The 23490-nt window shown below is 44.1% G+C and overlaps 1 protein-coding gene across 2 annotated transcripts in view; it reads right to left on the bottom strand.

The window, feature by feature from the left end:
* Positions 1–1510: 1510 nt before the first annotated feature.
* The window catches only part of LOC121566307 (max-binding protein MNT-like), a 41209-nt gene continuing 19229 nt past the window's right edge, over positions 1511–23490 (bottom strand). For both annotated transcript variants that reach the window (XM_041876419.2, XM_041876417.2), the window contains 2 exons: positions 7175–7367; positions 1511–3951 (listed from right to left, as the gene is read on the bottom strand). In XM_041876419.2, coding sequence (XP_041732353.1) covers positions 3095–3951; positions 7175–7367 — 1050 coding nt within the window. In that variant the 3' untranslated portion in view covers positions 1511–3094. The remainder of the gene's footprint in view (positions 3952–7174; positions 7368–23490) is intronic.

The raw sequence follows: 23490 nt of genomic DNA, 5'->3' as shown, positions 1-23490 counted from the left end.
GGTCATTCACAAGGAACAAGTAATGAGAGAGAAAAAAATATTCATTTGTTTTGATTGTATTAGTGTCATATGAATATGCCAGAAAAATGAATTTACGTTTCAATCAGAATAAAATATTTTTATTTCAGAATCTCTTTGTAAGCAACATTGGACACTGATTCTATTTTTTCTATTTACTTGCTTGTTTTATCCTCCTCCTGGCCATCAAAGCTTCACCTAGAGATCAAGTCCAAAATCGCACACCAGAACATAGCTAGGAAATAAGGTTTTGTTTCCATTTTGTTTTATAAGAATGTTGTCCTACTACTTTTTGGAATATATTTGTAATAAATAACTTTGGCCGGGATTCAATCCGAGCGCAGATTTGGACAATGCGCTAATTAAAGGTATTTTCCGATTGAGCCGACATATGCAGCGTTTACCGTGAATGTGGGCTCTGAAAACACCGGAACATTGCCTTTAAAAAGTGCATTGTGGACAAAGCGCGCTCGGATTGAATCCGGGCCTTTATAAAGTCATTGAGGAAATAACGTCTTGGCTCTCCATTCTAGACATTTTCTACTACTCTTACTTTGTATTTCGATAGTGTTGCTTAGTGAGCCTACCACGATTCTTTACACACCCTAAAAATGTAATCAATGAAATTGACCAAAGCAAGATGTTTTTATAAATGTAATAAGATTTATTAAGTATCTTAAGCATTTTCCACATATGCATTTAAATGATTTTCCTCTTTTTACATAATGGACAATTAGATCTAAACACAGCCCAAAATGTACAGGCAATATAGAACTTACTTTCTCCATAGGGAAAACACACATATATATATATATAAAAAAATAATATCAATGTTGTGGAAGGAGGTCAGTGAAAACTCCACTGTGGTATACAGTACTGTACATGGTCCCAGAAAACAGCTGGCATAAAAATCTACATATGAACCCAAATCACCAATCTACATGCAAAAACAGGCAACAGTCACATTTTTAAAATACACAAAATCCATTCTTGAATGTGTACATACATACTGTTCCATTCCACACACAAGATTGATTATTTTTTTAACAGAGCAAAATGTTAAATGACTTCTCTACCATGTCCACTCTTCCTCTCTCTCACAGACACACACGTAAAAACATTCAGATTAAGTGAAGAGGGACAGTCGCTTGCTGTTTTTGCGAGTGCTATGTACAGTTGTAAACCAGTTTTGCTTTAATTGGGGTTATTAAGTATCAGATCAAAGTGCTGGAAGTTAAAAGTTGAATCTCAGCTACACAGGTCGTGTCATAATAGTGCAGTGGAAAGCTAACATGAGAATCTAGATTATAACAGTTGATATACCAAGCAGCCTGATAATTAATATGGGTGGTGGAAAAAGAGGATAAGATGTCGTAGGTGACTGCCTTACCATGCCGTTTAACCCCAAACTGCCACATTCACTTAAATGCTCTACCATGGCACTGCCGAAGGCCTTAGTTTTCAACTGCTGCAACACAATAAACAAGACATGTCTCACTATATACCTCCTTTATTACACATACAGATATACTCCAGGAACAGTTTGCAGTGATTGTGCCTGCTATGATGGCTCCTGCTCTGCCATTAGTAAAAAAATATATATAATCGTGGCAATATGTAGTCACTTGTTTTACTCCTGTGCTAAATTGAGTGGTTGTTCAGTTTTGTGAAAAGTCCTCAGTTACACTTTACATCACCTGGTTCAGATGCACATGGTGGAACTGGTAATGCCGGCATTTGGGTTTGATTCCGGCTTGGACCACACAAACTGAATATATGTTATTACAAACTAGTATGCTCAATGACCATTCATTGTCTCGTTTTACATGCAGTTGTGTTTTTTTACCAGCAGGGGAAGCCTGTGGAACATGCAGTAATTTGACAGCGCTGCAGTGGGAGCAGAAAGGTCCTGTTTTAGGTTTCACTCCACAGCCATGTGCCTGGGTAGAGGGAAGGGGAGGTCCCAGCAATCATGTCCTCAATGTGCTCCTTTATGTCGCTTAGTTGTTAGAGCACACACACTGATCCCATGCTGACGTGCCAACACCCACCAATCACACACAGCCAGAGAGCCAGTCTCTCTGACCCCGATTCAGCCTGTCTGAAATTGGACGCTTTGCCTTCTGGTCACATCAAGGCCCGTATCCACAAAGTGTCTCAGAGTAGGAGTGTTTATCTAGTATCAGCTTAGCCTTTTAAATTCTAACAAATAAGATTATATGGGCAGATCCTAGATCAGCACAACGATGATTTGTGGATACAGGCCCTGGCCTCTGGTAGCAGCGGTAGACTTCAGTTAAATCTAATATCTTGGTGCTTTCATAAGATAAAATAGTGGCACCACCACAGTCATTAGTAGTGTGGTTTGTAAATACTATTGGCTGTGGAATCCATGACCCTGTACCAGAAATATAAAAACTGGTCTTGAGGGAAAATATGCAGGTCTGACTGCCTTTGACATTGGATGACACCCTTCTCTCACTATTAGCTACTGTTTTGCTTCTGTATATATGAATACGGAAGAGGGACAGACAATGTCTTCATGTGATTCTCTCGACTGTATCGTATACAATATCACACACCATCAACATGATCATCCTGGACATCACACTCAGCCTAACAACATTTGCTGTCTTTCACCTCATAATATAAATATATCTTTATAATGGTTATTTATTTTTTATGTACGTTTTTTATAGTTTATTTTAGGAATGTTCTGAGTTACTTATTGACAGCTGTAATGCCTCAGGTTAGTTAATAATGCAGTTTGTGAATCATCAGTGAATATGAGGACTTGCGTCTTGCGTTCAGTATGAAGACTTTTGCATTTGTTTGTCAGTACAGTAGTCCTGGTGCCTGCCTCACTCTGGGCCTACTTCAGTTTCCCTTGGCTCTGAGTCTGGGCTGGCTCCTGATCCTGTCCGGCTGGTCTGCTCTGGGGCCGATGGTCTCCAGGTCTAGAGGTCTGTCTCCGACCTCGGCCCGACTCTGGCCACCTGCCTGTTCATGTAGCTTGGTTCTCAGGCTAGCTTCAGGATGGCTCTGGCCTGGTTATGGCTCTGGCCTGGTTCAGAGATCAGGCTAGCTTCAGAGTGCTAACGGGGAATGAGGGCATGGTCACCATAGTTACAGGGTTCAGCAGCTGTGGGTGATGTGTCACCACCTGGGCACCAACTGCCGTCTGCTTTCCCACAATGGTGGTTGTGCCCTGGTTGGGGGCAGTACCATTGACCTGGGCATGGGTGAGTGTATGGGTGATGTGGCCCACCATGGCTGGCTGCGTGACAGCCACAGACTGGGGGTAGATGGTGGGTAGATGGTGCTGGCCCAGGTGAGTAACAGGGTGGACGGTGATGTGTCCGATGGGCTGGTGGTGGTGGTGACCTGGGGCCAGCTGCATGGAGGTTGAGGAGGAGGGGGCTAGGTGGGTGATGTGCTTGGCTCCTCCAGATGAAGCCTGGGCCTGGATGACGTGGTTGACGGCCTGAATGACGGAGGCGTGGGAAGCCGAGGCGTGGGCGATGACCGTGGGCTGGAGGCTGGGTGCCTTTACCATGTGAGTGTGAGCGGGGGCAGTCACCATGTGTGTGTGGGCCGGGAAGAGGGTGCTAGGGGAGCTTACGATGTGTGTGTGAGCCGATAGGAGGGTCTGGATAGGGGTGGTGGTGATGCTGGATGTTGGGGTGGAGAACGTAGCCGAGACAGGCAGGGCTGACAGCGGGTGTGGGTGAAGCTGGGGCTGGGGGTACATCTGGGTCTTGTGTTGGATGGAGATGTGTTGGGTGAGGATGGAGGTTGTGGGGGTTATGGTAGTAGGGGTCACAGTCTTGTACAACTCGGGCTGCATGGCTTGTTGAGGCATGGTGGGTAAGGCTGTTGGCGCTGCAGGAACATTCTCTTCATCCATGTCGTCATTCATGATGTCTTCACCCTCTGTGACACAGATAGAAAGAATGCTCATGTTAATAACGTTACGCTTGATAACATCGCAGATATGATCGCTTTGTACATTCTTAAAACACTGTAGGAACAAGTGTAGGTGGGTCTTTCTATAAATAAAAGTGGCCAATGTGTGACATTGGGATCAACATTTCAAAATGGTTTGAAACAAAAATAAAAAGGATTGTCATGAAGTTCCACATGTGTACTTAGAGGAATGAAAGTGCATATATGCAAATGGTCCCATAACTCCACCTATATAACAACATAGGTCTAGGACTATACATCCTTTAAGCAGGGTTCATACAGACATTGGCAAGTCAAATTCAAGGACTTTTTACAAGCACCTAATTGTAATGGTCAAGGACCTCAACGGTATACAATTTTATAATGTATATAATTGTAAATACAGGGCCTAATATAGAACCCACCCCCAGAAAGCAAAACCTGTCAAAAAACGTAGGCCATTACCAATATGAATAATGCATTTTTTAAGCCTTGCCAATGCATTGATATTCAAATTATTATTACATTCTAAAATATGTGAGAATAATGTGGACATTGCCTAACTAATTAGATTGGATGCATGCATGGCCATTTTTCTGTAGCCTATGTGGCCGACACAGGCACACATCATAAAGTCATGAATAGCGGTATCATTAACCTCACCATTTTAATCTCACCATAAATGGAAGGATTTCTATGGAAAGCCAACATTAGATGTTGTCGTCCTCATAATTTCTGAGCTCCAAATTCAAGTTCAAGTAGGCTACTTCAAGCCCCTTGTATTGTTTAAAATTGCTGTTCTAACATGGAAAACAAAATGAATGTCATGTTATTTCAATAGCAGATCATATTATGAATAAGCCCACTAGGCTATGTAATTTGTTGTCATTATATCCAGAATAATGAATAGGAATAGCGTTGGGTGTTGCACAATAGTCTATCCTACACTTGTGCACAGTAGACTGTGTCCAATCCAAGGCACAAAAACATATGAAAACATGAACTTATTACCTTGACGCTTTTTCTTTTAAATCTAAATGAGACCCTGCTGTAAATCAAGGAGACAGATTATCAACATCAATCCGGTCTTCACAGGTGTATCGCATGAGACACAAAAATATTCTGGATATTCCTTGCGGACACCTTTATTCCAGCACTTGAGCTGTTGTTGCATCGCATGCGCTGTCACTTGACTGTCATTCGGAAAATTCCTTCCTGGATCAGGTGATGTGTGAAAATATCACGGAGTAAATAATCAGCTGGACACCAAATGCGCATCCAACAAGTATTATGCATAATTATTGAAGAACCACATTAATGATAGTATCGATTTAGGTTTTAAGTATCATGGTAAGGTGACTCTTTCGGTTAGAAGCGTTCACATTTGACAATGCATACATTATTTAGAATTTGAGTGCCCATGACAACTGTTTTCACCCCGTAACATAAGGAGACACAAAATATTATGCGTTTACACTGCATTTCTGAGATCTCTATACAAAAAAAACTGTCTGACAGCTAGATCCAGGATTCTTACAGGGTTCAGGTTCAATGTCTAATTTAACTGATTAATGGTTAATATCTGATATAATGACAACTTACACTGCCATAAATGCAACGACAGAAAAGTAATGTTTTATGTCACACGATTTTGAACAAATCCATCAAGACGCCAACCATGATAAAGGGTTAAACATACTCGTGAATTTGATTGAATATAGCTATAATCCCCCTTATATCTTAAACCAGTTAAATGTAACTAAATGTAATCTACGTAATCCCCAAAAGTAATTATTTATCATGAGAGGGCCATAAACAATAACTAGTAATGCTGCATACTCCAAGAAAGGTTCAAATCTCAGCTTTCTGGTAAGAAACTGTTATAAATTGCTGAGGTGTGGTCACTTTTGAGGACACAAGTTTAAGTACAAAGTAAAAATATGAAAATGAAATATTTTATGATTTCCTATTCAACAAAACTGTATGAATAAGGCTTGAAATGACTTATGCTTTTTAAATATAGTATAATCTAATTATAAAACGACTAACTATAAGATTTCACCTTAACTGTAAAATACATATTTTCTAAAGGACTCTTGATCAAAATGTCTGCCCCCATCGCTGTGAACTTTACAGTGCTCTAGCTTGGCTTCCTGAACTCGTTAGGAACTCGCATTTCATCTCATATAAATTATGTCCGTCTATGACATACAGAAAGTGTTTTTTGTTTAAAATTATTTTAGATTACTGGCTATAAATCGATCTCTGAATGTGCTACAGCGACGAAACCACTCTCTCCTGCTGCGCTATGATGTAAGGATTCCAGGCATATATTGTTAGTGGCTGTGACGTAGGGTTCAGCAAGGAGTTGATGGACAGTCGGAAGAGCGAATGAAATAGGAGGGACATCCCAGCTTCAAGTGGTGTCAGATTTCACATCCTGCTTCACACAGGCAAAATATACATACTCCTGTGTCAGTGAGAATCAGGGCTACCGTTCAATGCAAGCCATTTCGAGCTATGGTGTCCATAGATCGATTTGTAAGCAAAAATGACGGTCGGAACCGGTACCAGAACCACGCAGGTTCCCAAAACAGGGGACTTTAAATCTAAAAGGTTTAATGTAATGACATGAAATAAATTAGCAGATTATTATCAATGAATTATTAACAGCTGTAACAAGTAGTTCCGTGTAAGAAATCCCCACTGGTAACCTAGTTTATAGAAAGACCCAGGTACACATTACAAGTACCCGAGTGGCGCAGTGGTCTCCCAAGTGGTCTCTTAAGTGGCGCAGTGGTCTAAGGCACTGCTAGCTGTGCCACTAGAGATCCTGGTTTGAATCCAGGCTCTGTCGTAGCCGGCCGTGACCGGGAGACCCATGAGGCGGCGAATAATTGGCCCAGTGTCGTCCAGGGTAGGGGAGGGAATGGCCGGCAGGGATGTAGCTCAGTTGGTAGAGCATGGCGTTTGCAACGCCAGGGTTGTGGGTTTGATTCCCACGGGGGGCCAGTATGAAAAAAATAAAATAATGTATGCACTCACTAACTGTAAATTGCTCTGGATAAGAGCGTCTGCTAAATGACTAAAATGTAAATGTAAGTACGGTTACTGTAAAGTACTTGGTGACAACCGCTTAGTGTCATTATTTATTTATAAACGGCTTTCTAAATTAATTTGATTGCTTGATTAATCGATTGATTGAGCGTACCTGAGGCAGTAGAGGTAGAAGCCTGGTCGTCTTCTGGTTGAACAGTCTGTCTGAGAACACGGTCGATCTCCATGACATTCATCCACTGGCTCAGCTCGTTCTTCAGCTCAGCCAATCGCTGCTGAGTAGCGATCTTCTCCCGCGCCAGTCTCTCCATCTCATGCTCGTACTCCTTCTCCTTGCGCTTCAACGTCTGTAAGATGCAGAGGAAGAGAGGAAAGGTTTGAACACACACTACAAACACATTTATAATGGGACAATCAAATATTTCAGAGAGAGCTTGCTTTCATTCTGTAATTTTATTATAATAAAACTTTGAACTGAAGTTTCACGTTCCACACACATTCTTCAATAGAACCAGTAATATCAACATTTTCACTCTTGGCTGGATACTATTCCAGGTGTCATTGGTCCTCAATGTGTACATTGAGAGTTTACCCATTCATAATATATCAATGCCGTATGTCATAAAACTCCCCATTTGCGTTCATGTAAAGTAAAAGCTCTAATAAAAAAACATCTGCTATCCAGACCTGTGTTGTTTTAGCAACAGCCACATGCATAAACCATTTTTCTCTTCTAAATCAACTTGACAAACAAGCTGCTCCTTATCAGTGTATTCGTTACGCTGGTCACTTCCTTGTCTGTGACAGTACATCACACAACCAACGAATAACCACTATTTCCTGACCCCATGGTCTCCACTTCATCTATCAATGTTGAGACAGACACAGGCCTATATACACTCTCTGACCAAGAGATCCTTCTCTCTCCCTGTACAGAAACGATGTCAATGTTATATAACCGTCAAAACGACACCACGGCCACATCCCGAGTGTTTACATAGATAATGCAGTATTAAGATCATGTTTCTTCAGAAGGTCATTACTGCATCTACTTCACTTCCACGGTAGGCTGAGCTGGATTCCAGAGGAGCAGAGGAAAATCCCCCCTGGGAACACTTACTAATACTCTCTGAGTGTGGCAGTACTGTTGTTAGACCCAAGAATCAACATCCTCTCAGAGACTGCGTGCGTATGCCTCCTTATGTGGGCCCCTCCCATTTTCCTCTCTGCTCTCCTTGCTAGTCCCCACAATCTTTCTTTCTAAACCACATGGCCAATCATTTACTACTCTGAAAGCATTACTCAAGACCATTTCATAGGACTGACAGCAGTCTAAAAGAAAGTCTTGGGAGAGCCATTTCCATGTCTGAAAAGTTCCATGTCTGTTGCTTCCTTTGACTGGACGAGCAGAAGCAACACAGACATTAACCTACACCAGCACCATGACCGGGCAGGCAACATGACTGTGTGAAAGGAAGAGCAGACACAGAGACACATGGATAGAGGGAGGGAGTACGGAAAGAGGGAGGCGCTGGGCAGTGGCTCTTTGACCCAGTTTATCTTTTCTGGTCAGCTGACACAGGCCTGACAAAACAGGCTGTAGTGGGCGGAGCAGGTCTGTACAGAGTGAGAGCAGCAGGGATAGAGATTATACTGTCTGTCTGTCTGCCTGGGAGACAGAAAACAACTAGGAAGAACACCATGATGGAGTCTGCCGGGACACGAAACCTTTATATTGACTTTGAGTTTCACTCTTCCTCCTCCAGAGGGTATTGCACAATCACAACTAGGTTCACAAGACTATGGATTCACGACTAGCCAATCAGGGCGAGGCTAAGAAGTCTATAAATGACAACTAGCCAATCAGCATGAGGCTAAGAAGACTAGAATCACGACTAGCCAATCAGGACAAGGCTAAGGCGACTGGACTCATCTATGACTCAGAGCCATAAAGCTGTGTGCTCACAGACCTGGACTTCCTGTATCTGTGTATAATGTAGCTGTGTGTGTGAGACTAGGTACACATACTATTATTGTCCAATTGCTATACAGTATGGAAGTATAAACAGATGTAAAGGCCAATTGTGGGTCTTCAGCCAGGATTAGATAAGATGCTCTGCTGTGCTGTCACTCACACAAATCCAGGCCCCTCACACAAACATGCACACACTGAAACACACCCCCATTCCTTACTATACATGACCTGTCTAGTCTACACGTGTGAACTGCTCCTTACCCCTGAGGACAGAAAGGAGGTGTGTGTGTGTGACGACACCACGCAGCCTGCAGGGCAGGAGAGGTGTGTGTGACGACACCACGCAGCCTACAGGGCAGGAGAGGTGTGTGTGACGACACCACGCAGCCTACAGGGCAGGAGAGGTGTGTGTGACGACACCACGCAGCCTGCAGGGCAGGAGAGGTGTGTGTGACGACACCACGCAGCCTACAGGGCAGGAGAGGTGTGTGTGACGACACCACGCAGCCTACAGGGCAGGAGAGGTGTGTGTGACGACACCACGCAGCCTACAGGGCAGGAGAGGTGTGTGTGATGACACTATACAGCCTACAGGGCAGGAGAGGTGTGTGTGACGACACCACGCAGCCTACAGGGCAGGAGAGGTGTGTGTGACGACACCACGCAGCCTGCAGGGCAGGAGAGGTGTGTGTGACGACACCACGCAGCCTACAGGGCAGGAGAGGTGTGTGTGATGACACTATGCAGCCTATAGGAGAGGAGAGGTGTGTGTGTGTGTGATGAGACTGTTGTGCAGTCTAAAGCTAAAGAAGACCAGATCTGTCATTCTGTCTTGATTTAAATGTTAGCGTAGAGTTAAACTGATTAAGACACCCAATCTGGTGTTGTTTAAGGCTTTATCAGTCCAGTAGAAGGCGTACTGCTGCAGACTCCCCTGACTGGCTGGTGGTGAGTCACCTATGGTCCTAGACAGACCTCAGAGGGAGGTGTGTCTTTGCGTGTCTCATACGGTCTGGTTGGTCTTTACCACCAACATAAAACTCTAGGAATTTTCTCCAATCAGACCCCCCCCCCCCCACCCTCTACTCTCAGACCTGTCTGCATTCCTTGTCTCAGCAAATGAATTACTGGAGAGTCCCCCCATTTTGTTGTCACGGCAACAGCTGAAAACCGCCATTGTTTCCATGGCAACCTGTCAAGTGATAAGCAGCACATTGTCCCAGTGCGCCAGTTGTACTGTGGTAGAATATTAAAAAGGCATCAGAAACATACATCAGTGTCAGTGACCAAATAAACAATGCTATAACAACGTTTTAAAAAACAGATGTAGAACGCAGTCATTAAACCAACGCTGTAACACAGAGACAGTCCTATGTGAATGTGAGTGTGGGGGCATGTCTTTTGCAAGCATGCTCATGAACACACAGTGGAATTCTGTGTCTAGTGCTATGACTCATACAGACAGAGAGAGACCGAGCGAGAGAGAGAGAGAGAGATGCTGTATGTACTACCCACTGCTCTACAAACACCCAGACCCACTGAACTCACTCTGGTAGAATGACTATGGCCCCACCTCTGTCACTATGCCAACTGGTAGCTAGCTGCTTCTAGCCATTAATACACCTCTATCTGCTTGCTATACTAGCTGTAGTTGCCATTCATATGCACGGCTGTTCTATACTGTCCTCAGAGAAAGACAAACACTATGCAAGGCAAGCTATACTACTACCACCTAATAACCGCAGTCAATAAAACCCTCACAAACTTTTACAGATGCACAATTGAGAGCATCCTGTCAGGCTGTATCACCGCCTGGTACGGCAACTGCACCGCCCGCAACCGCAGGGCTCTCCAGAGGGTGGTGCAGTCTGCCGAACGCATTACTGGGGGCAAACTACCCGCCCTCCAAGACACCTATAGCACCCGATGTCACAGGAAGGCCAAAAATATAATCAAGGACATCAACCACCCGAGCCACTGCCTGTTCACCCCGCTATCATCCAGAAGGCGAGGTCAGTACAGGTGCATCAAAGCTGGGACCGAGAGAATGAAAAACAGCTTCGATCAAGGCCATCAGACTGTTAAATAGTCATCACTAGCACATTAGAGGCTGCTGCTGCCTATTGAAATCACTGGCCACTTTAAGAAATGGAACACTAGTCACTTTAATAATGTTTACATATCTTGCATTACTCATCTCATATGTATATACTGTATTCTATAATATTATACTGTATCTTAGTCCATGCCACTCTGTCATTGCTTGTCCATATATGTATATATTCTTAAATTCCATTCCTTACTTAGATTTGTGTGTATTGGGTATATGTTGTGAAATTGTTAGATATTACTTGTTAGATTATTACTGCACTGTCGGAGCTAGAAGCACAAGCATTTCACTACACCCGCAATAACATCTGCTAAACACGTGTATGTGAAAAATACAATTTATTTGATTTACACAAGCAAGGATATCTGCCCCTGCCCCCATTCAAGAACAGAGAACACACAGCAACAGCTAGGGTGAGACTAGCTAAAACCAATGTACCTGATAAACAGGCCAAGAACAGCAGAACACATGACAATAACCCAGAGAAAGCATGGACGCATCTCTTCAGTATCAGCCTGTATTGATCCACCTACTACTACAGTGCATTCGGAAAGTATTCAGACCCCTTGCCTTTTTCCACATTTTGTTACGTTACAGCCTTATTCTAAAATGGATTACATTGTTTTTTTCCCCTCATCAATCTACACACAATACCCCATAATGACAAAGCAAAAAACAGGTTTAGACATTTTTGCAAATGTATTAAAAATGTAAAACTGAAATATCACATTTACATAAGTACTCAGACACTTTACTCAGTACTTTGTTGAAGCATCTTTGGCAGCGATTACAGCCTCGAGTCTTCATGGGTATGACACTACAAGCTTGGCACACATGTATTTGGGGAGTTTCTCCCATTCTTCTCTGCAGATCCTCTCAAGCTCTGTCAGGTTGGATGGGGAGCATCGCTGCACAGCTATTTTCAGGTCTCACCAGAGATGTTTGATCGTGTTCAAGTCCGGGCTCTGGCTGGGCCACTCAAGGACATTCAGAGACTTGTCCCGAAACCACTCCTGCGTTGTCTTGGCTGTGTGCTTAGGGTTGTTGTCCTGTTGGAAGGTGAACCTGAGCGCTCTGGAGCAGGTTTTCATCAAGGAGCTTTCTGTACTTTTCTGTATCTTTCCCTCGATCCTGACTAGTCTCCCAGTCCCTGCCGCTGAAAAACATTGGTATTGGCCAGGTGATGATTGGTGCCTGGTTTCCCCCAGACGTGACGCTTGGTATTCAGGCCAAATAGTTCAATCTTGGTTTCATCAGACCAGAGAATCTTGTTTCTCATGGTCTGAGTCCTTTAGGTGCCTTTTGGCAAACTCCAAGTGGGCTGTCATGTGCCTTTTACGTCTGACCACTCTACCATAAAGGCCTGATTGGTGGAGTGCTGCAGAGATGGTTGTCCTTCTGGAAGGTTCTCCCATCTCCACAGAGGAGCTCTAGAGCTCTGTCAGAATGACCATCGGGTTCTTGTTCACCTCCCTGACCAAGGCCCTTCTCCCCCGATTGCTCAGTTTGGCCGGGGGGCAGCTCTAGGAAGAGTCTTGGTGGTTACAAACTTCTTCCATTTAAGAATGATGGAGGCCACTGTGTTCTTGGGGACCTTCAATGCTGCAGAATTTTTTTCGTACCCTTCCCCAGATCTGTGCCTCGACACAATCCTGTCTCGGAGCTCTACGGACAATTCCTTGGACCTCATGGCTTGGTTTTTGCTCTGACATGCACTGTCAACTGTGGGACCTTACATAGACAGGTGTGTGCCTTTCCAAATCATGTCCAATCAATAGAATTTACCACAGGTGGCCCCACCTGTTTTGAGCCCCACATTTATAGCTAAAAAGGTTTGACTGTTTTGCATGTTATTTTGGCATTAATAGGTGTCACATATCAGTTTGCAAACAATGTAAAAATAAAATAAAATAATTTAGTCATTAAAGCAGCTTTTTTGCTTTCTTGAGTAAGGCAGCTCCAAAATGCAGGTGTTTCAGCCTAGCTCTGTGCTTTCTGTGGGGGTGGGGCAGCCAGCGGAAAATACGGAGTGTAGGTGAGGGTAATGTTCTCTAGTTGCGCTTTGATTGGCTCAGTGTTCTGTCACTTATGGGGACACTATGTCACTGCCAAGTCTAAGGTTAGAGCTCGAAAATTCAAGCCCCTTGGTTGCTGCCATAGAGTTACATTAGAAGTGCCCCAGTGGCGATTTTAGCATTTAAATCTTTGTCACGTGCAAATGAAACAAAAGCTAATTGTAACCTTGTCTCCCTCTCCCTTTCTCCCCCTCCTCTTCCCTTGTCGTAGCATGGACTGCTTTGTCATAGCTGCATGGCTCTTTTTCTGTGTTTCTAAGGATGGTAGGGACTTTTTTTTTAGCATGTAAATCTTGGTGGGGCAAATAAAAACAAAAATGTGGGATGCATGCCAGCAAAGCCACTACACAACACAACACTAAACAATACATTAATTGCACTATAACGGTAACAAACAGTGACCACAAACTGTTAGGGCCTACATAAAGCTGTCCCAACAGTAGAGTCCCAACAGCAGTCCCAACACCTTACCACTGCTACACCTGGCTATCAGCGGAGCCTTGTCTGGCAGTGAAACAGTTCATTCAGCCTCATTTACTGCCTTTTAAAAAAACATAGCTGATATGGCTGACTTGCTTAAACAAATGTGGTTTCTACTGACAATTGAGATGTACAAACTATGGCATAAGGGGACGAAAAGCGGATAAGAGGCAGTCTGTAATTTCGATTAAGACATTAATGAGCGAGCTAGGACGGACGTAGTCAATATAACTATTTGTTTAGCACTTTTAAAATGTACAGCGACAGAATTCAGAACATGGGCCGTTCTTATAGGTTATAGGCTACATGTGCACCATCAACTCCGAACAGTAGGCGAAATTAAGAGGGGCAAATAGACCAAATTATTAGGTTGAGGCACATGGGCTACTAACATCTTACTACACAACATACACTTAGTATTACTTTCTTAGCTACAGTAGACATATCTCCCTGGCATATTACATCATTTATGCAGCAGCATACAATACATTTTCGGACTCCCCTTGTTGTGCTGTGCTCACTTGAACAGGAAGGTGGCGCGGCGGTCCTTCGTGGGCAAATGTTTTACAATTCTGAGTTCCAACTTGTTAGCAGGCTAGTGATTGCTTTGCAACGCTTGCAGTTAGCCACTGTCAACGATTCCTTCCAAACCACTCATTATTTAATTTGCGATTTCCAACTTGTTTATGTCCAATGGCCGATCAGCACCGATACGTTTTATCTATAATTTCTCTTCATTATTTATCTTCATATGACAAGGATTAAAAAGTATTTGCCAATAGATTGTCGACTTGATTCATGATGAAGACTACTAGCTAAGATTTAAAAAGTATGATGTTGACATGATCAGTCCAATCAAAGCTACTGTACATACAGTGGGGAAAAAAAGTATTTAGTCAGCCACCAATTGTGCAAGTTCTCCCACTTAAAAAGATGAGAGAGGCCTGTAGTTTTCATCATAGGTACACGTCAACTATGACAGACAAATTGAGAAAGAAAATTCCAGAAAATCACATTGTAGGATTTTTAATGAATTTATTTGCAAATTATGGTGGAAAATAAGTATTTGGTCACCTACAAACAAGCAAGATTTCTGGCTCTCACAGACCTGTAACTTCTTCTTTAAGAGGCTCCTCTGTCCTCCACTCGTTACCTGTATTAATGGCACCTGTTTGAACTTGTTATCAGTATAAAAGACACCTGTCCACAACCTCAAACAGTCACACTCCAAACTCCACTATGGCCAAGACCAAAGAGCTGTCAAAGGACACCAGAAACAAAATTGTAGACCTGCACCAGGCTGGGAAGACTGAATCTGCAATAGGTAAGCAGCTTGGTTTGAAGAAATCAACTGTGGGAGCAATTATTAGGAAATGGAAGACATACAAGACCACTGATAATCTCCCTCGATCTGGGGCTCCACGCAAGATCTCACCCCGTGGGGTCAAAATGATCACAAGAACGGTGAGCAAAAATCCCAGAACCACACGGGGGAACCTAGTGAATGACCTGCAGAGAGCTGGGACCAAAGTAACAAAGCCTACCACAGTAACACACTACGCCGCCAGGGACTCAAATCCTGCAGTGCCAGACGTGTCCCCCTGCTTAAGCCAGTACATGTCCAGGCCCGTCACCGTATTGAGGGGAGGATGGATGGGGCCATGTATCGCGAGATCTTGGCCAACAACCTCCTTCCCTCAGTAAGAGCATTGAAGATGGGTCGTGGCTGGGTCTTCCAGCATGACAACGACCCAAAACACACAGCCAGGGCAACTAAGGAGTGGCTCCGTAAGAAGCATCTCAAGGTCCTGGAGTGGCCTAGCCAGTCTCCAGACCTGAACCCAATAGAAAATCTTTGGAGGGAGCTGAAAGTCCGTATTGCCCAGCGACAGCCCCGAAACCTGAAGGATCTGGAGAAGGTCTGTATGGAGGAGTGGGCCAAAATCCCTGCTGCAGTGTGTGCAAACCTGGTCAAGACCTACAGGAAACGTATGATCTCTGTAATTGCAAACAAAGGTTTCTGTACCAAATATTAAATTCTACTTTTCTGATGTATCAAATACTTTTGTCATGCAATAAAATGCAAACAAATTACTTAAAAATCATACAATGTGATGTTCTGGATTTTTGTTTTAGATTCCGTCTCTCACAGTTGAAGTGTACCTATGATAAAAATTACAGACCTCTACATGCTTTGTAAGTAGGAAAACCTGCAAAATCGGCAGTGTATCAAATACTTGTTCTCCCCACTGTATATATATATATATATATATATATATTTTATTTACATTGTTTGCACACTGATATATGTCAAAAAAATGCCAAAATAGGCAAGCCCCCAAAAAACTAAAAATGGTTTATTTTATTTTTTTGCTAGAAATGTGGGGCTCAAAACAGGTGGGGCTCTGCCCCGCCTGCCCTGAATGACGGGTCGCCACTGGAAGTGCCCATCCAAGAAGGCTCAAGGTCATTGGCCACAGATAAAATGACGTCAAATCACGTTATATCTACAGTAGCTTTGATTGGACTGATCATGAAAAATGTATGCACTCACTTACTGTAAGTCGCTCTGGATAAGAGTGTCTGCTAAATGACTAAAATGTAAATATAATACTATCAAAATCTTAGCTAGCAGTCATCATGAATCAAGTAAACAATCTACTGGCAAATCCTTGTCATATGAAGATAAAACGTATCGGTGCTCATTGGACAAACATTACACAACAAGTTGGAAATAGCAAATTCAACAATGAGTGGTTTGGAAGGAATCAGTGGCTAACTGCAAGCATTGCAAAGCAATCACTAGCCTGCTATTCAGTAGAGTGGCTGTGTGGTCCAAAGTCTGGGATTAAGGGTCTCTTTTCCAAGCTTAAAATTATAAACACTCAACATTGGACATGCTGTCAATGAAGCATGATTTGTGCCGCGCTCAAAACAACTTAACTCAGAACTGCAAAATCTGACTTCAGTGAGTTCAAGACAACTGGGAACTCAGGAAAACGAGCTCCGACTGGGAAAATACGTTTTGAACGGTCATTCAACACGGAATTGTAAATTGAAGATCCCTGAAGTCATCATGATTTTACCTTGTTTTTTCCCACGAGTTCCCAGTTGTCTTGAAAGCATCATATCTCCAGAGAATGCCAGACTTTGATGACAAAGTTTGATGACAAATTTGCCCAAGAAGGACCGCCACGCCACCTTCCTGTTGAAGTATGCTGTATGCTGCTGCATAAATGATGTAATATGCCAGGGAGATATTTATAGTGTAGCTAAGAAAGTAATACTATGTGTATGTTGTGTAGTAAGCTGTTTCCCCTCTTAATTTCGTCTACTCTTCTGACTTGGTGGTGCACATGTAGCCTATAACCGGTTTTAGAGAAATGCAATCATCGAATATTGTAAGAGCATTCATTGTCTGCTTATATGCCCCCTTTATTTATCCTACGGTTCTGACTTGGTGTACAGGGAGAACACTGTAAGAACGGCCCATGTTCTGAATTCTGTCGCTGTACATTTCAAAAGTGCTAAACAAAGTTATATTGACTACGTCCATCCTAGCTCGCTCATTAATGTCTTAATCGAAATTACAGACTGCCTCTTATCCGCTTTTCGTCCCCTTATGCCATAGTTTGTACATCTCAATTGTCAGTAGAAACCACATTTGTTTAAGCAAGTCAGCCATATCAGCTATGTTTTTTTAAAAGGCAGTAAATGAGGCTGAATGAACTGTTTCGCTGCCAGACAAGGCTCCACTGATAACCAGGTTTAGCTGTGGTAAGGTGTTGGGACTGCTGTTGGGACTCTACTGTTGGGACAGCTTTATGTAGGCCCTAACAGATTGTGGGCACCGTTTGTCACCGTTATAGTGCAATTCATGTATTGTTTAGTGTTGTGTTGTGTAGTGGCTTTGCTGGCATGCATCCCACATTTTTGTTTTTGTTTGCCCCACCAAGATTTACAAGCTAAAATCGCCACGGACCGTAAGTCCCTACCATCCTTAGAAAAAGAGCCATGCAGCTACGACAAAGCAGTCCATGCTACGACAAGGGAAGAGGAGGGGGAGAAAGGGAGAGGGAGACAAGGTTACAATTAGCTTTTGTTTCATTTGCACGTGACAAACATGACTCCCTCCCTTCCCCTCCTTTCCTTAGTGGAGTAGTGGGGCCTCGCATAGATCTGTTTGTGTGAAAGAAAGTAGAGCAGGTCTCAGAGCAGGACTGGACTGTGCCTTGTGTGTGTGTGTGTGTGTGTGTGTGTGTGTGTGTGTGTGTGTGTGTGTGTGTGTGTGTGTAAACACCGCTCAGGCGGCATGACATGCAATGCGGGTGCTGAGCACATGGCCCCGCAGAGAGAGGAGACCGAGAGGGAGGGAGAGTAGCGGGGGAGGAGGAGGGAGCTGTCAGGCTGTACTCACTGACTCACTTTTGCAGCACCGCTGAAACCGATTGCGCTAGGCTAGCCTAAGCTAGCTAGCGTGAGCAGCAGGCAGCCAACCACGTTGCAGACAAGATACTCCTTCAGTGCACGGCGCTAGCTAATTAACCTGGGGGACACCGGTCTTTTGACTAGCGTTTGTGGTGATCATCAGTAACCGTAAACCTTTGGTGTTGTCTTCTCTCTAGGTCCCAAGTTGGAATAGAAAACTTCACGTGGCTCGAGGCAAAAACAACAAAGGAGTTGCTTTTTAGTGGAAATAGCCCAAAAACCTACTTTAGGGTGTGTGCGCAAGCGCTGTGTGCGTGCGACTGTGTTCAAACTGGGTGGTAAGTGGCCTAATTTGATAGTTCTTGCCATGGGTTATACAGTCGCGGTGTTCCAGACCATGGTGCATTGTTGTCAGTCACTATGAGGAAGAGTTGCTGAGGACGAAAGGCCACTATCAAAATGTGTACTTTGCTAGAATGAGAGCACCGTGAACAATATAAACATTGCAGACAACAACTGTGCCCTCTCTTCTCACCTCCTCAGCGGTTGGCAGGGGATGGAGTGGCAATTACCGGCTGTGTGGAACTGAACTGCAAACTCACTTTTCTAACTTCTGTTATATGCAAGCTGTGACACAGTGTGAGTCAAAGGTACTTTATACAGACAGAGCTGGAGGAAATGGCACAACAACGTGTAAGCTTGCTGTGACAGTGACAGCTTGGGTAAAGGAACAGTACATTTTCTTAAAACTGAAAAGAGAAGAACAATTCTGTTGCTCTTGAAAAGTGATGGCTCAAACCTGACCAAGATGCTGTTTCAACACTGCAATGACAATGCTTCAAACAGGAGATACTGCAGGCATCAGTCTACCGAGACTAAGGCTGGGTCCCAAATGGCCCTCTATTCCCTATAGAGTGCACTAATAGAATATAGAATATAATATGCCATTAAGCAGACGCTTTTATCCAAAGCGACTTAGTCACATGTGCATACATTTTCGTATGGGTGGCCCCAGCGGGAATCGAACCCACAACCCTTGGCGTTGCAAGTGCCTTGCTACCAACTGAGCCACACAGGACTACCAGGGCATACTTTTGACCAGGGACCATAGCAGCTCTGGTCAAAAGTAGTGCACTATAAAGGGAATAAGGTGTAATTTGGGACGCACACCTATGTCTGCCTAGAGTACCTGCCTAGATTACCTCAACAAGTAGCCTCATTTGAGTCTGAATCAACACCAACAAAGACTTTCCAAAGTGCCCCGAGTCCATTTCCAGTCTCCTCCAGGTTCAGACCCCTTTCAGTTGGTCTCCTAGTAAATAGCATTAATCTTCAGCCATGGTTAATTCCCCTCTGTGTTAAACCATTTACAGATAGAATAGGAGCTGACCAAGGAACACACACAAACCAACCCCATTGAGGACAGACAGGTGGAAGTAATATTCCACTATTCCAGCTTGGGTCAAAGTTCACACCCTCACAGACGGGCCTGATTCAAAAACACACTGCTCAAAACACACCGTCTGACCCTCCCAATAAGATGCGAAAGGCTGGTCATGGCTCACATCAACACCATTATCCCAGAAACCCTAGACCCACTCCAATTTGCATACCACCCCAACAGATCCACAGATGATGCAATCTCTATTGCACTCCACACTGCCCTTTCCCACCTGGACAAGAGGAACACCTACGTGAGAATGCTATTCATTGATTACAGCTCAGCGTTCAACACCATAGTGCCCTCAAAGCTCATCACTAAGCTCAGGACCCTGGGACTAAACACCTCCCTTTGCAACTGGATCCTGGACTTCCTGATGGGCCACCCCTAGGTGGTAAGGGTAGGTAACAACACATCTGCCACGCTGATCCTCAACATGGGGGCCCCTCAGGGGTGCGTGCTCAGTCCCCTCCTGTACTCCCTGTTCACCCATGACTGCATGGCCAGGCACGACTCCAACACCATCATTAAGTTTGCCGATGACACAACAGTGGTAGGCCTGATCAACGACAACGATGAGACAGCCTATAGGGAGGTGGACAGAGACTTGGCCGTGTGGTGCCAGGTTAACAACCTCTCCCTCAACGTGATCAAGACAAAGGAGATGATTGTGGACTACAGGAAAAAAAGAGGACTGAGCACGCCCCCATTCTCATCGACGGGGCTGTAGTGGAACAGGTTGGGAGCTTCAAGTTCCTTGTTGTCCACATCACCAACAAACTATCATGGTCCAAACACACCAAGACAGTCGTGAAGAGGGCACGACAAAGCCTATTCCCCCTCAGGAGACTGAAAAGATTTGGCATGGGTCCTCAGATCCTCAAACATTTCTACAGCTGCACCATCGAGAGCATCCTGACTGGTTGCATCACCGCCTGGTATGGCAACTGCTCGGCCTCCGACCGCAAGGCACTACAGATGGTAGTGCGTACAGCCCAGTACATCACTGGGGCCAAGCTTCCTGCCATCCAGGACCTCTATACCAGGCGGTGTCAGAGGAAGGACCTAAAAATTGTAAAAGACTCCAGCCATCCTAGTCAGACTGTTCTCTCTGTTACCGCATGGCAAGCGGTACCGGAGCGCCAAGTCTAGGTCCAAAAGGCTTCTTAACAGCTTCTACCCCCAAGCTATAAGACTCCTGAACAGCTAAATCATGGCTACCCGGACTTTTTGCATTGCCCCCCCCACCCCACTTTTACACTGCTGCTACTCTGTTTATTATCTATGCATAGTCACTTTAACTCTACCCACATGTACATATTACCTCGACTAACCCGTGCCCCCGCACATTGACTCTGTACCGGTACCCCCTGTATTTAGCCTCCCTACTGTTATTTTATTTTACTGCTGCTCTTTAATTATTTGCTATTTTAATTTTTTTCTTATCTATTTTTTATTTAACACTTTTTATTTTCTTAAAACTGCATTGTTGGTTAAGGGCTTGTAAGTTTAAGTAAGCTTTTCACTGTAATGGCTTCACCTGTTGTGTTTGGCAAATACATTTTGATTTGATTTGATGGGATCTGGGTCTGCTTTGAAAGGACGGGTCTTTCAAAATCAGAACTGACCAACTAGGTGACCCACTTCAGTATTATATAGGCCTCTTTTGATGATGTAAATCCGTACACAAAGGCCTGGAATCAAAGAAGAAAATCAAACGCTTTGTAACACTTCAAATACTGTGATTTCCTCTCAATAGCAAACGTTTTTTTCCTCCCTCGACTGAATTAATTCGAAAATGTCCAAACTGAAATCGTCCATTTAAAGAATTGGACTTGGGAAATGGAACTAGGTTAAAATCTCTGTCTGTGACAAATCAACTCAAATCATGAACTACTCTTAAAACAGAGAAATGCTCATATTTGCAACATCAAGTACTTCGTATTATATTGATAATATGATATGATTTGTAGCTGACGTGAGCAGCTTCCCCCACCACATGGAAAAGCACATTTCCCCTCCAACACACAGCTCTTCCTTCTGCTTCCCAAACAGGTTCCGTCAGAGTCGTTCTGTCGCCAGTGAAATCTAATAGGCTGGGTAAAACGAGCCTGGTGTTTACGACTGTTTGTGCGTGTCCCCTCCCCCCTCTCTCTTTCCACCCTCCCTCTTTCCCTTCAGTTGGCAGCTAGCTAAGCCTCCCTCGCAGGCAGTTCCAGGAGAGGAGCTAGCTAGCTCTAGCACTGAGCTGTGGCTGTAGCTGTGTCTGTTCCAGTGGCGGGCGGGGCCACTCATGGGGTGACATCACAAAGCTCAGGCTAGCCATGTGCTCTCTGCTCATGTGGCCCTGTGAGCAGAGTGAGGCAGGATGGAGGGAGGGATGAAAGAAGGAGGAGCCCCAGTGCTGGGTTTAAGAGTCCCAGCTATGGCGCAGCATAGAGTACACACCCGCTCTCTCACTCTTTCCCTTTCTCTCACAGACACACACAGCCATTTTAACACGCATTATATCAGACAGCAGCAATTAGGTCAGATTGAGAAACACATTCCACAGACAGTACAGACCACATCTTAGGAAGTCATAAAGTAGTAAAATCTAAATAACTAATATAGCCTAACAGATAGGACAACAAACTAATGTAGGAGAAAATGTAGAGAAAAACAGCTCAAACTAAGAAGCATGCGGAAGTAAAAATCTGCTTGCAAGCAGCAGAATCTTTGAAACATTACACATCAGTGTTGGTTTAGATACCACAAGAATCCCACTAACACGTGATGCAGGCAGGCAGCCTTATATTCCAGTTCCTCGTTCGGTTTGGTCTCTCTAGCTTACTCACGCTCAGTAACTTCTATGAAAGGAGGAAGGAATGAAACAGGGAAGTGTGACTTGACTTCTCAGCAGAGTGGCTGTTGGTGACAAGTAACCTCATAGTGACAGTAACCTCAGTGCAAAACAAGAGACATGCTCTGATAAGAGACCCGGCCTGAAGATAAGATCAGAGTCTGTATTCATAAAGCGTCTCATAGTAGGAGGCCATGTTGTTCAACAAAGATGACAGACAGACACAGGGCTGCCAGCATCACTGTCCAAAGATGAATCAAATGAAAAGTAATCCTCTGCCCAAATCCTCTTATTCAACCTCTCTGGTCTGGTGCTCATTGGTCACATTAGCAGACTGCCCTGCCCCCCTGCTGCCCCTAGCCTAAATAACAAAAAGGGAGAGAGAGGCGCCTCCATCTATTCCCTCCCTCTACTTTTCTTCTCACCTCTCCCTTGCTCTCCCCCAATCCACCACTATTGGAGCTCAACCAATAACAATTAGGGAAGAGAACTGCGTGACTCTGCACGACTTCTACTACTCAACTGTTACCAAGGAGAGGCCCGCAATAGGCTAGTGTGTGTGTGAGTTTACTCAGCTCGTCTATCAGGAAACCCTGCTCTCAGTCTGACAACCATAGACGTGAGTACTGAGAAGGAGCATCTTACAGTAAACTGATGAATAAAGGGAAGACCTGAGGATGTGGGTGTGCTGTAACACTGGCAACATGAAGCAACTACGCACATTAAGGCCTATGTCGCATACTTATTATGCCTTCAAAGACTGGTGGGAGTTTACAACCTACAGTACAAGTAATTCAATATATATTTTTAACCAGTATTCAGTCCTGCAAAAGTGCATTATTTAAGATGGAAATATTTTTTACTGAATATCACCCCCCCACAAAACAAATCCTGATTTCCCTCTACACTAAATACGCTCAGGCTAAATTCCTACGGCTAAAAATGGAGGAGCATGCTAGTGTAAATACATCAAGAGTGGAAAATGTCTGTAGTTGTGTTTGTTTGTTTCCCGGCCGGTACATGTGCTTTAAATACACCCTAAATCCAGCTCGGCTGTCGAGAAGGGGTGGGGGGTGCTAGGTCAGTCTGCTAGTCGAGCACGACACACTAACACAGTGG

This window comes from Coregonus clupeaformis, chromosome 5 (genome assembly GCF_020615455.1).
Source record: "Coregonus clupeaformis isolate EN_2021a chromosome 5, ASM2061545v1, whole genome shotgun sequence".
Taxonomy (NCBI): Eukaryota; Metazoa; Chordata; class Actinopteri; order Salmoniformes; family Salmonidae; genus Coregonus; species Coregonus clupeaformis.
The sequence above is the reverse complement of the archived record's forward strand: the minus strand, read 5'-3'. Positions and strand labels throughout refer to the sequence as shown.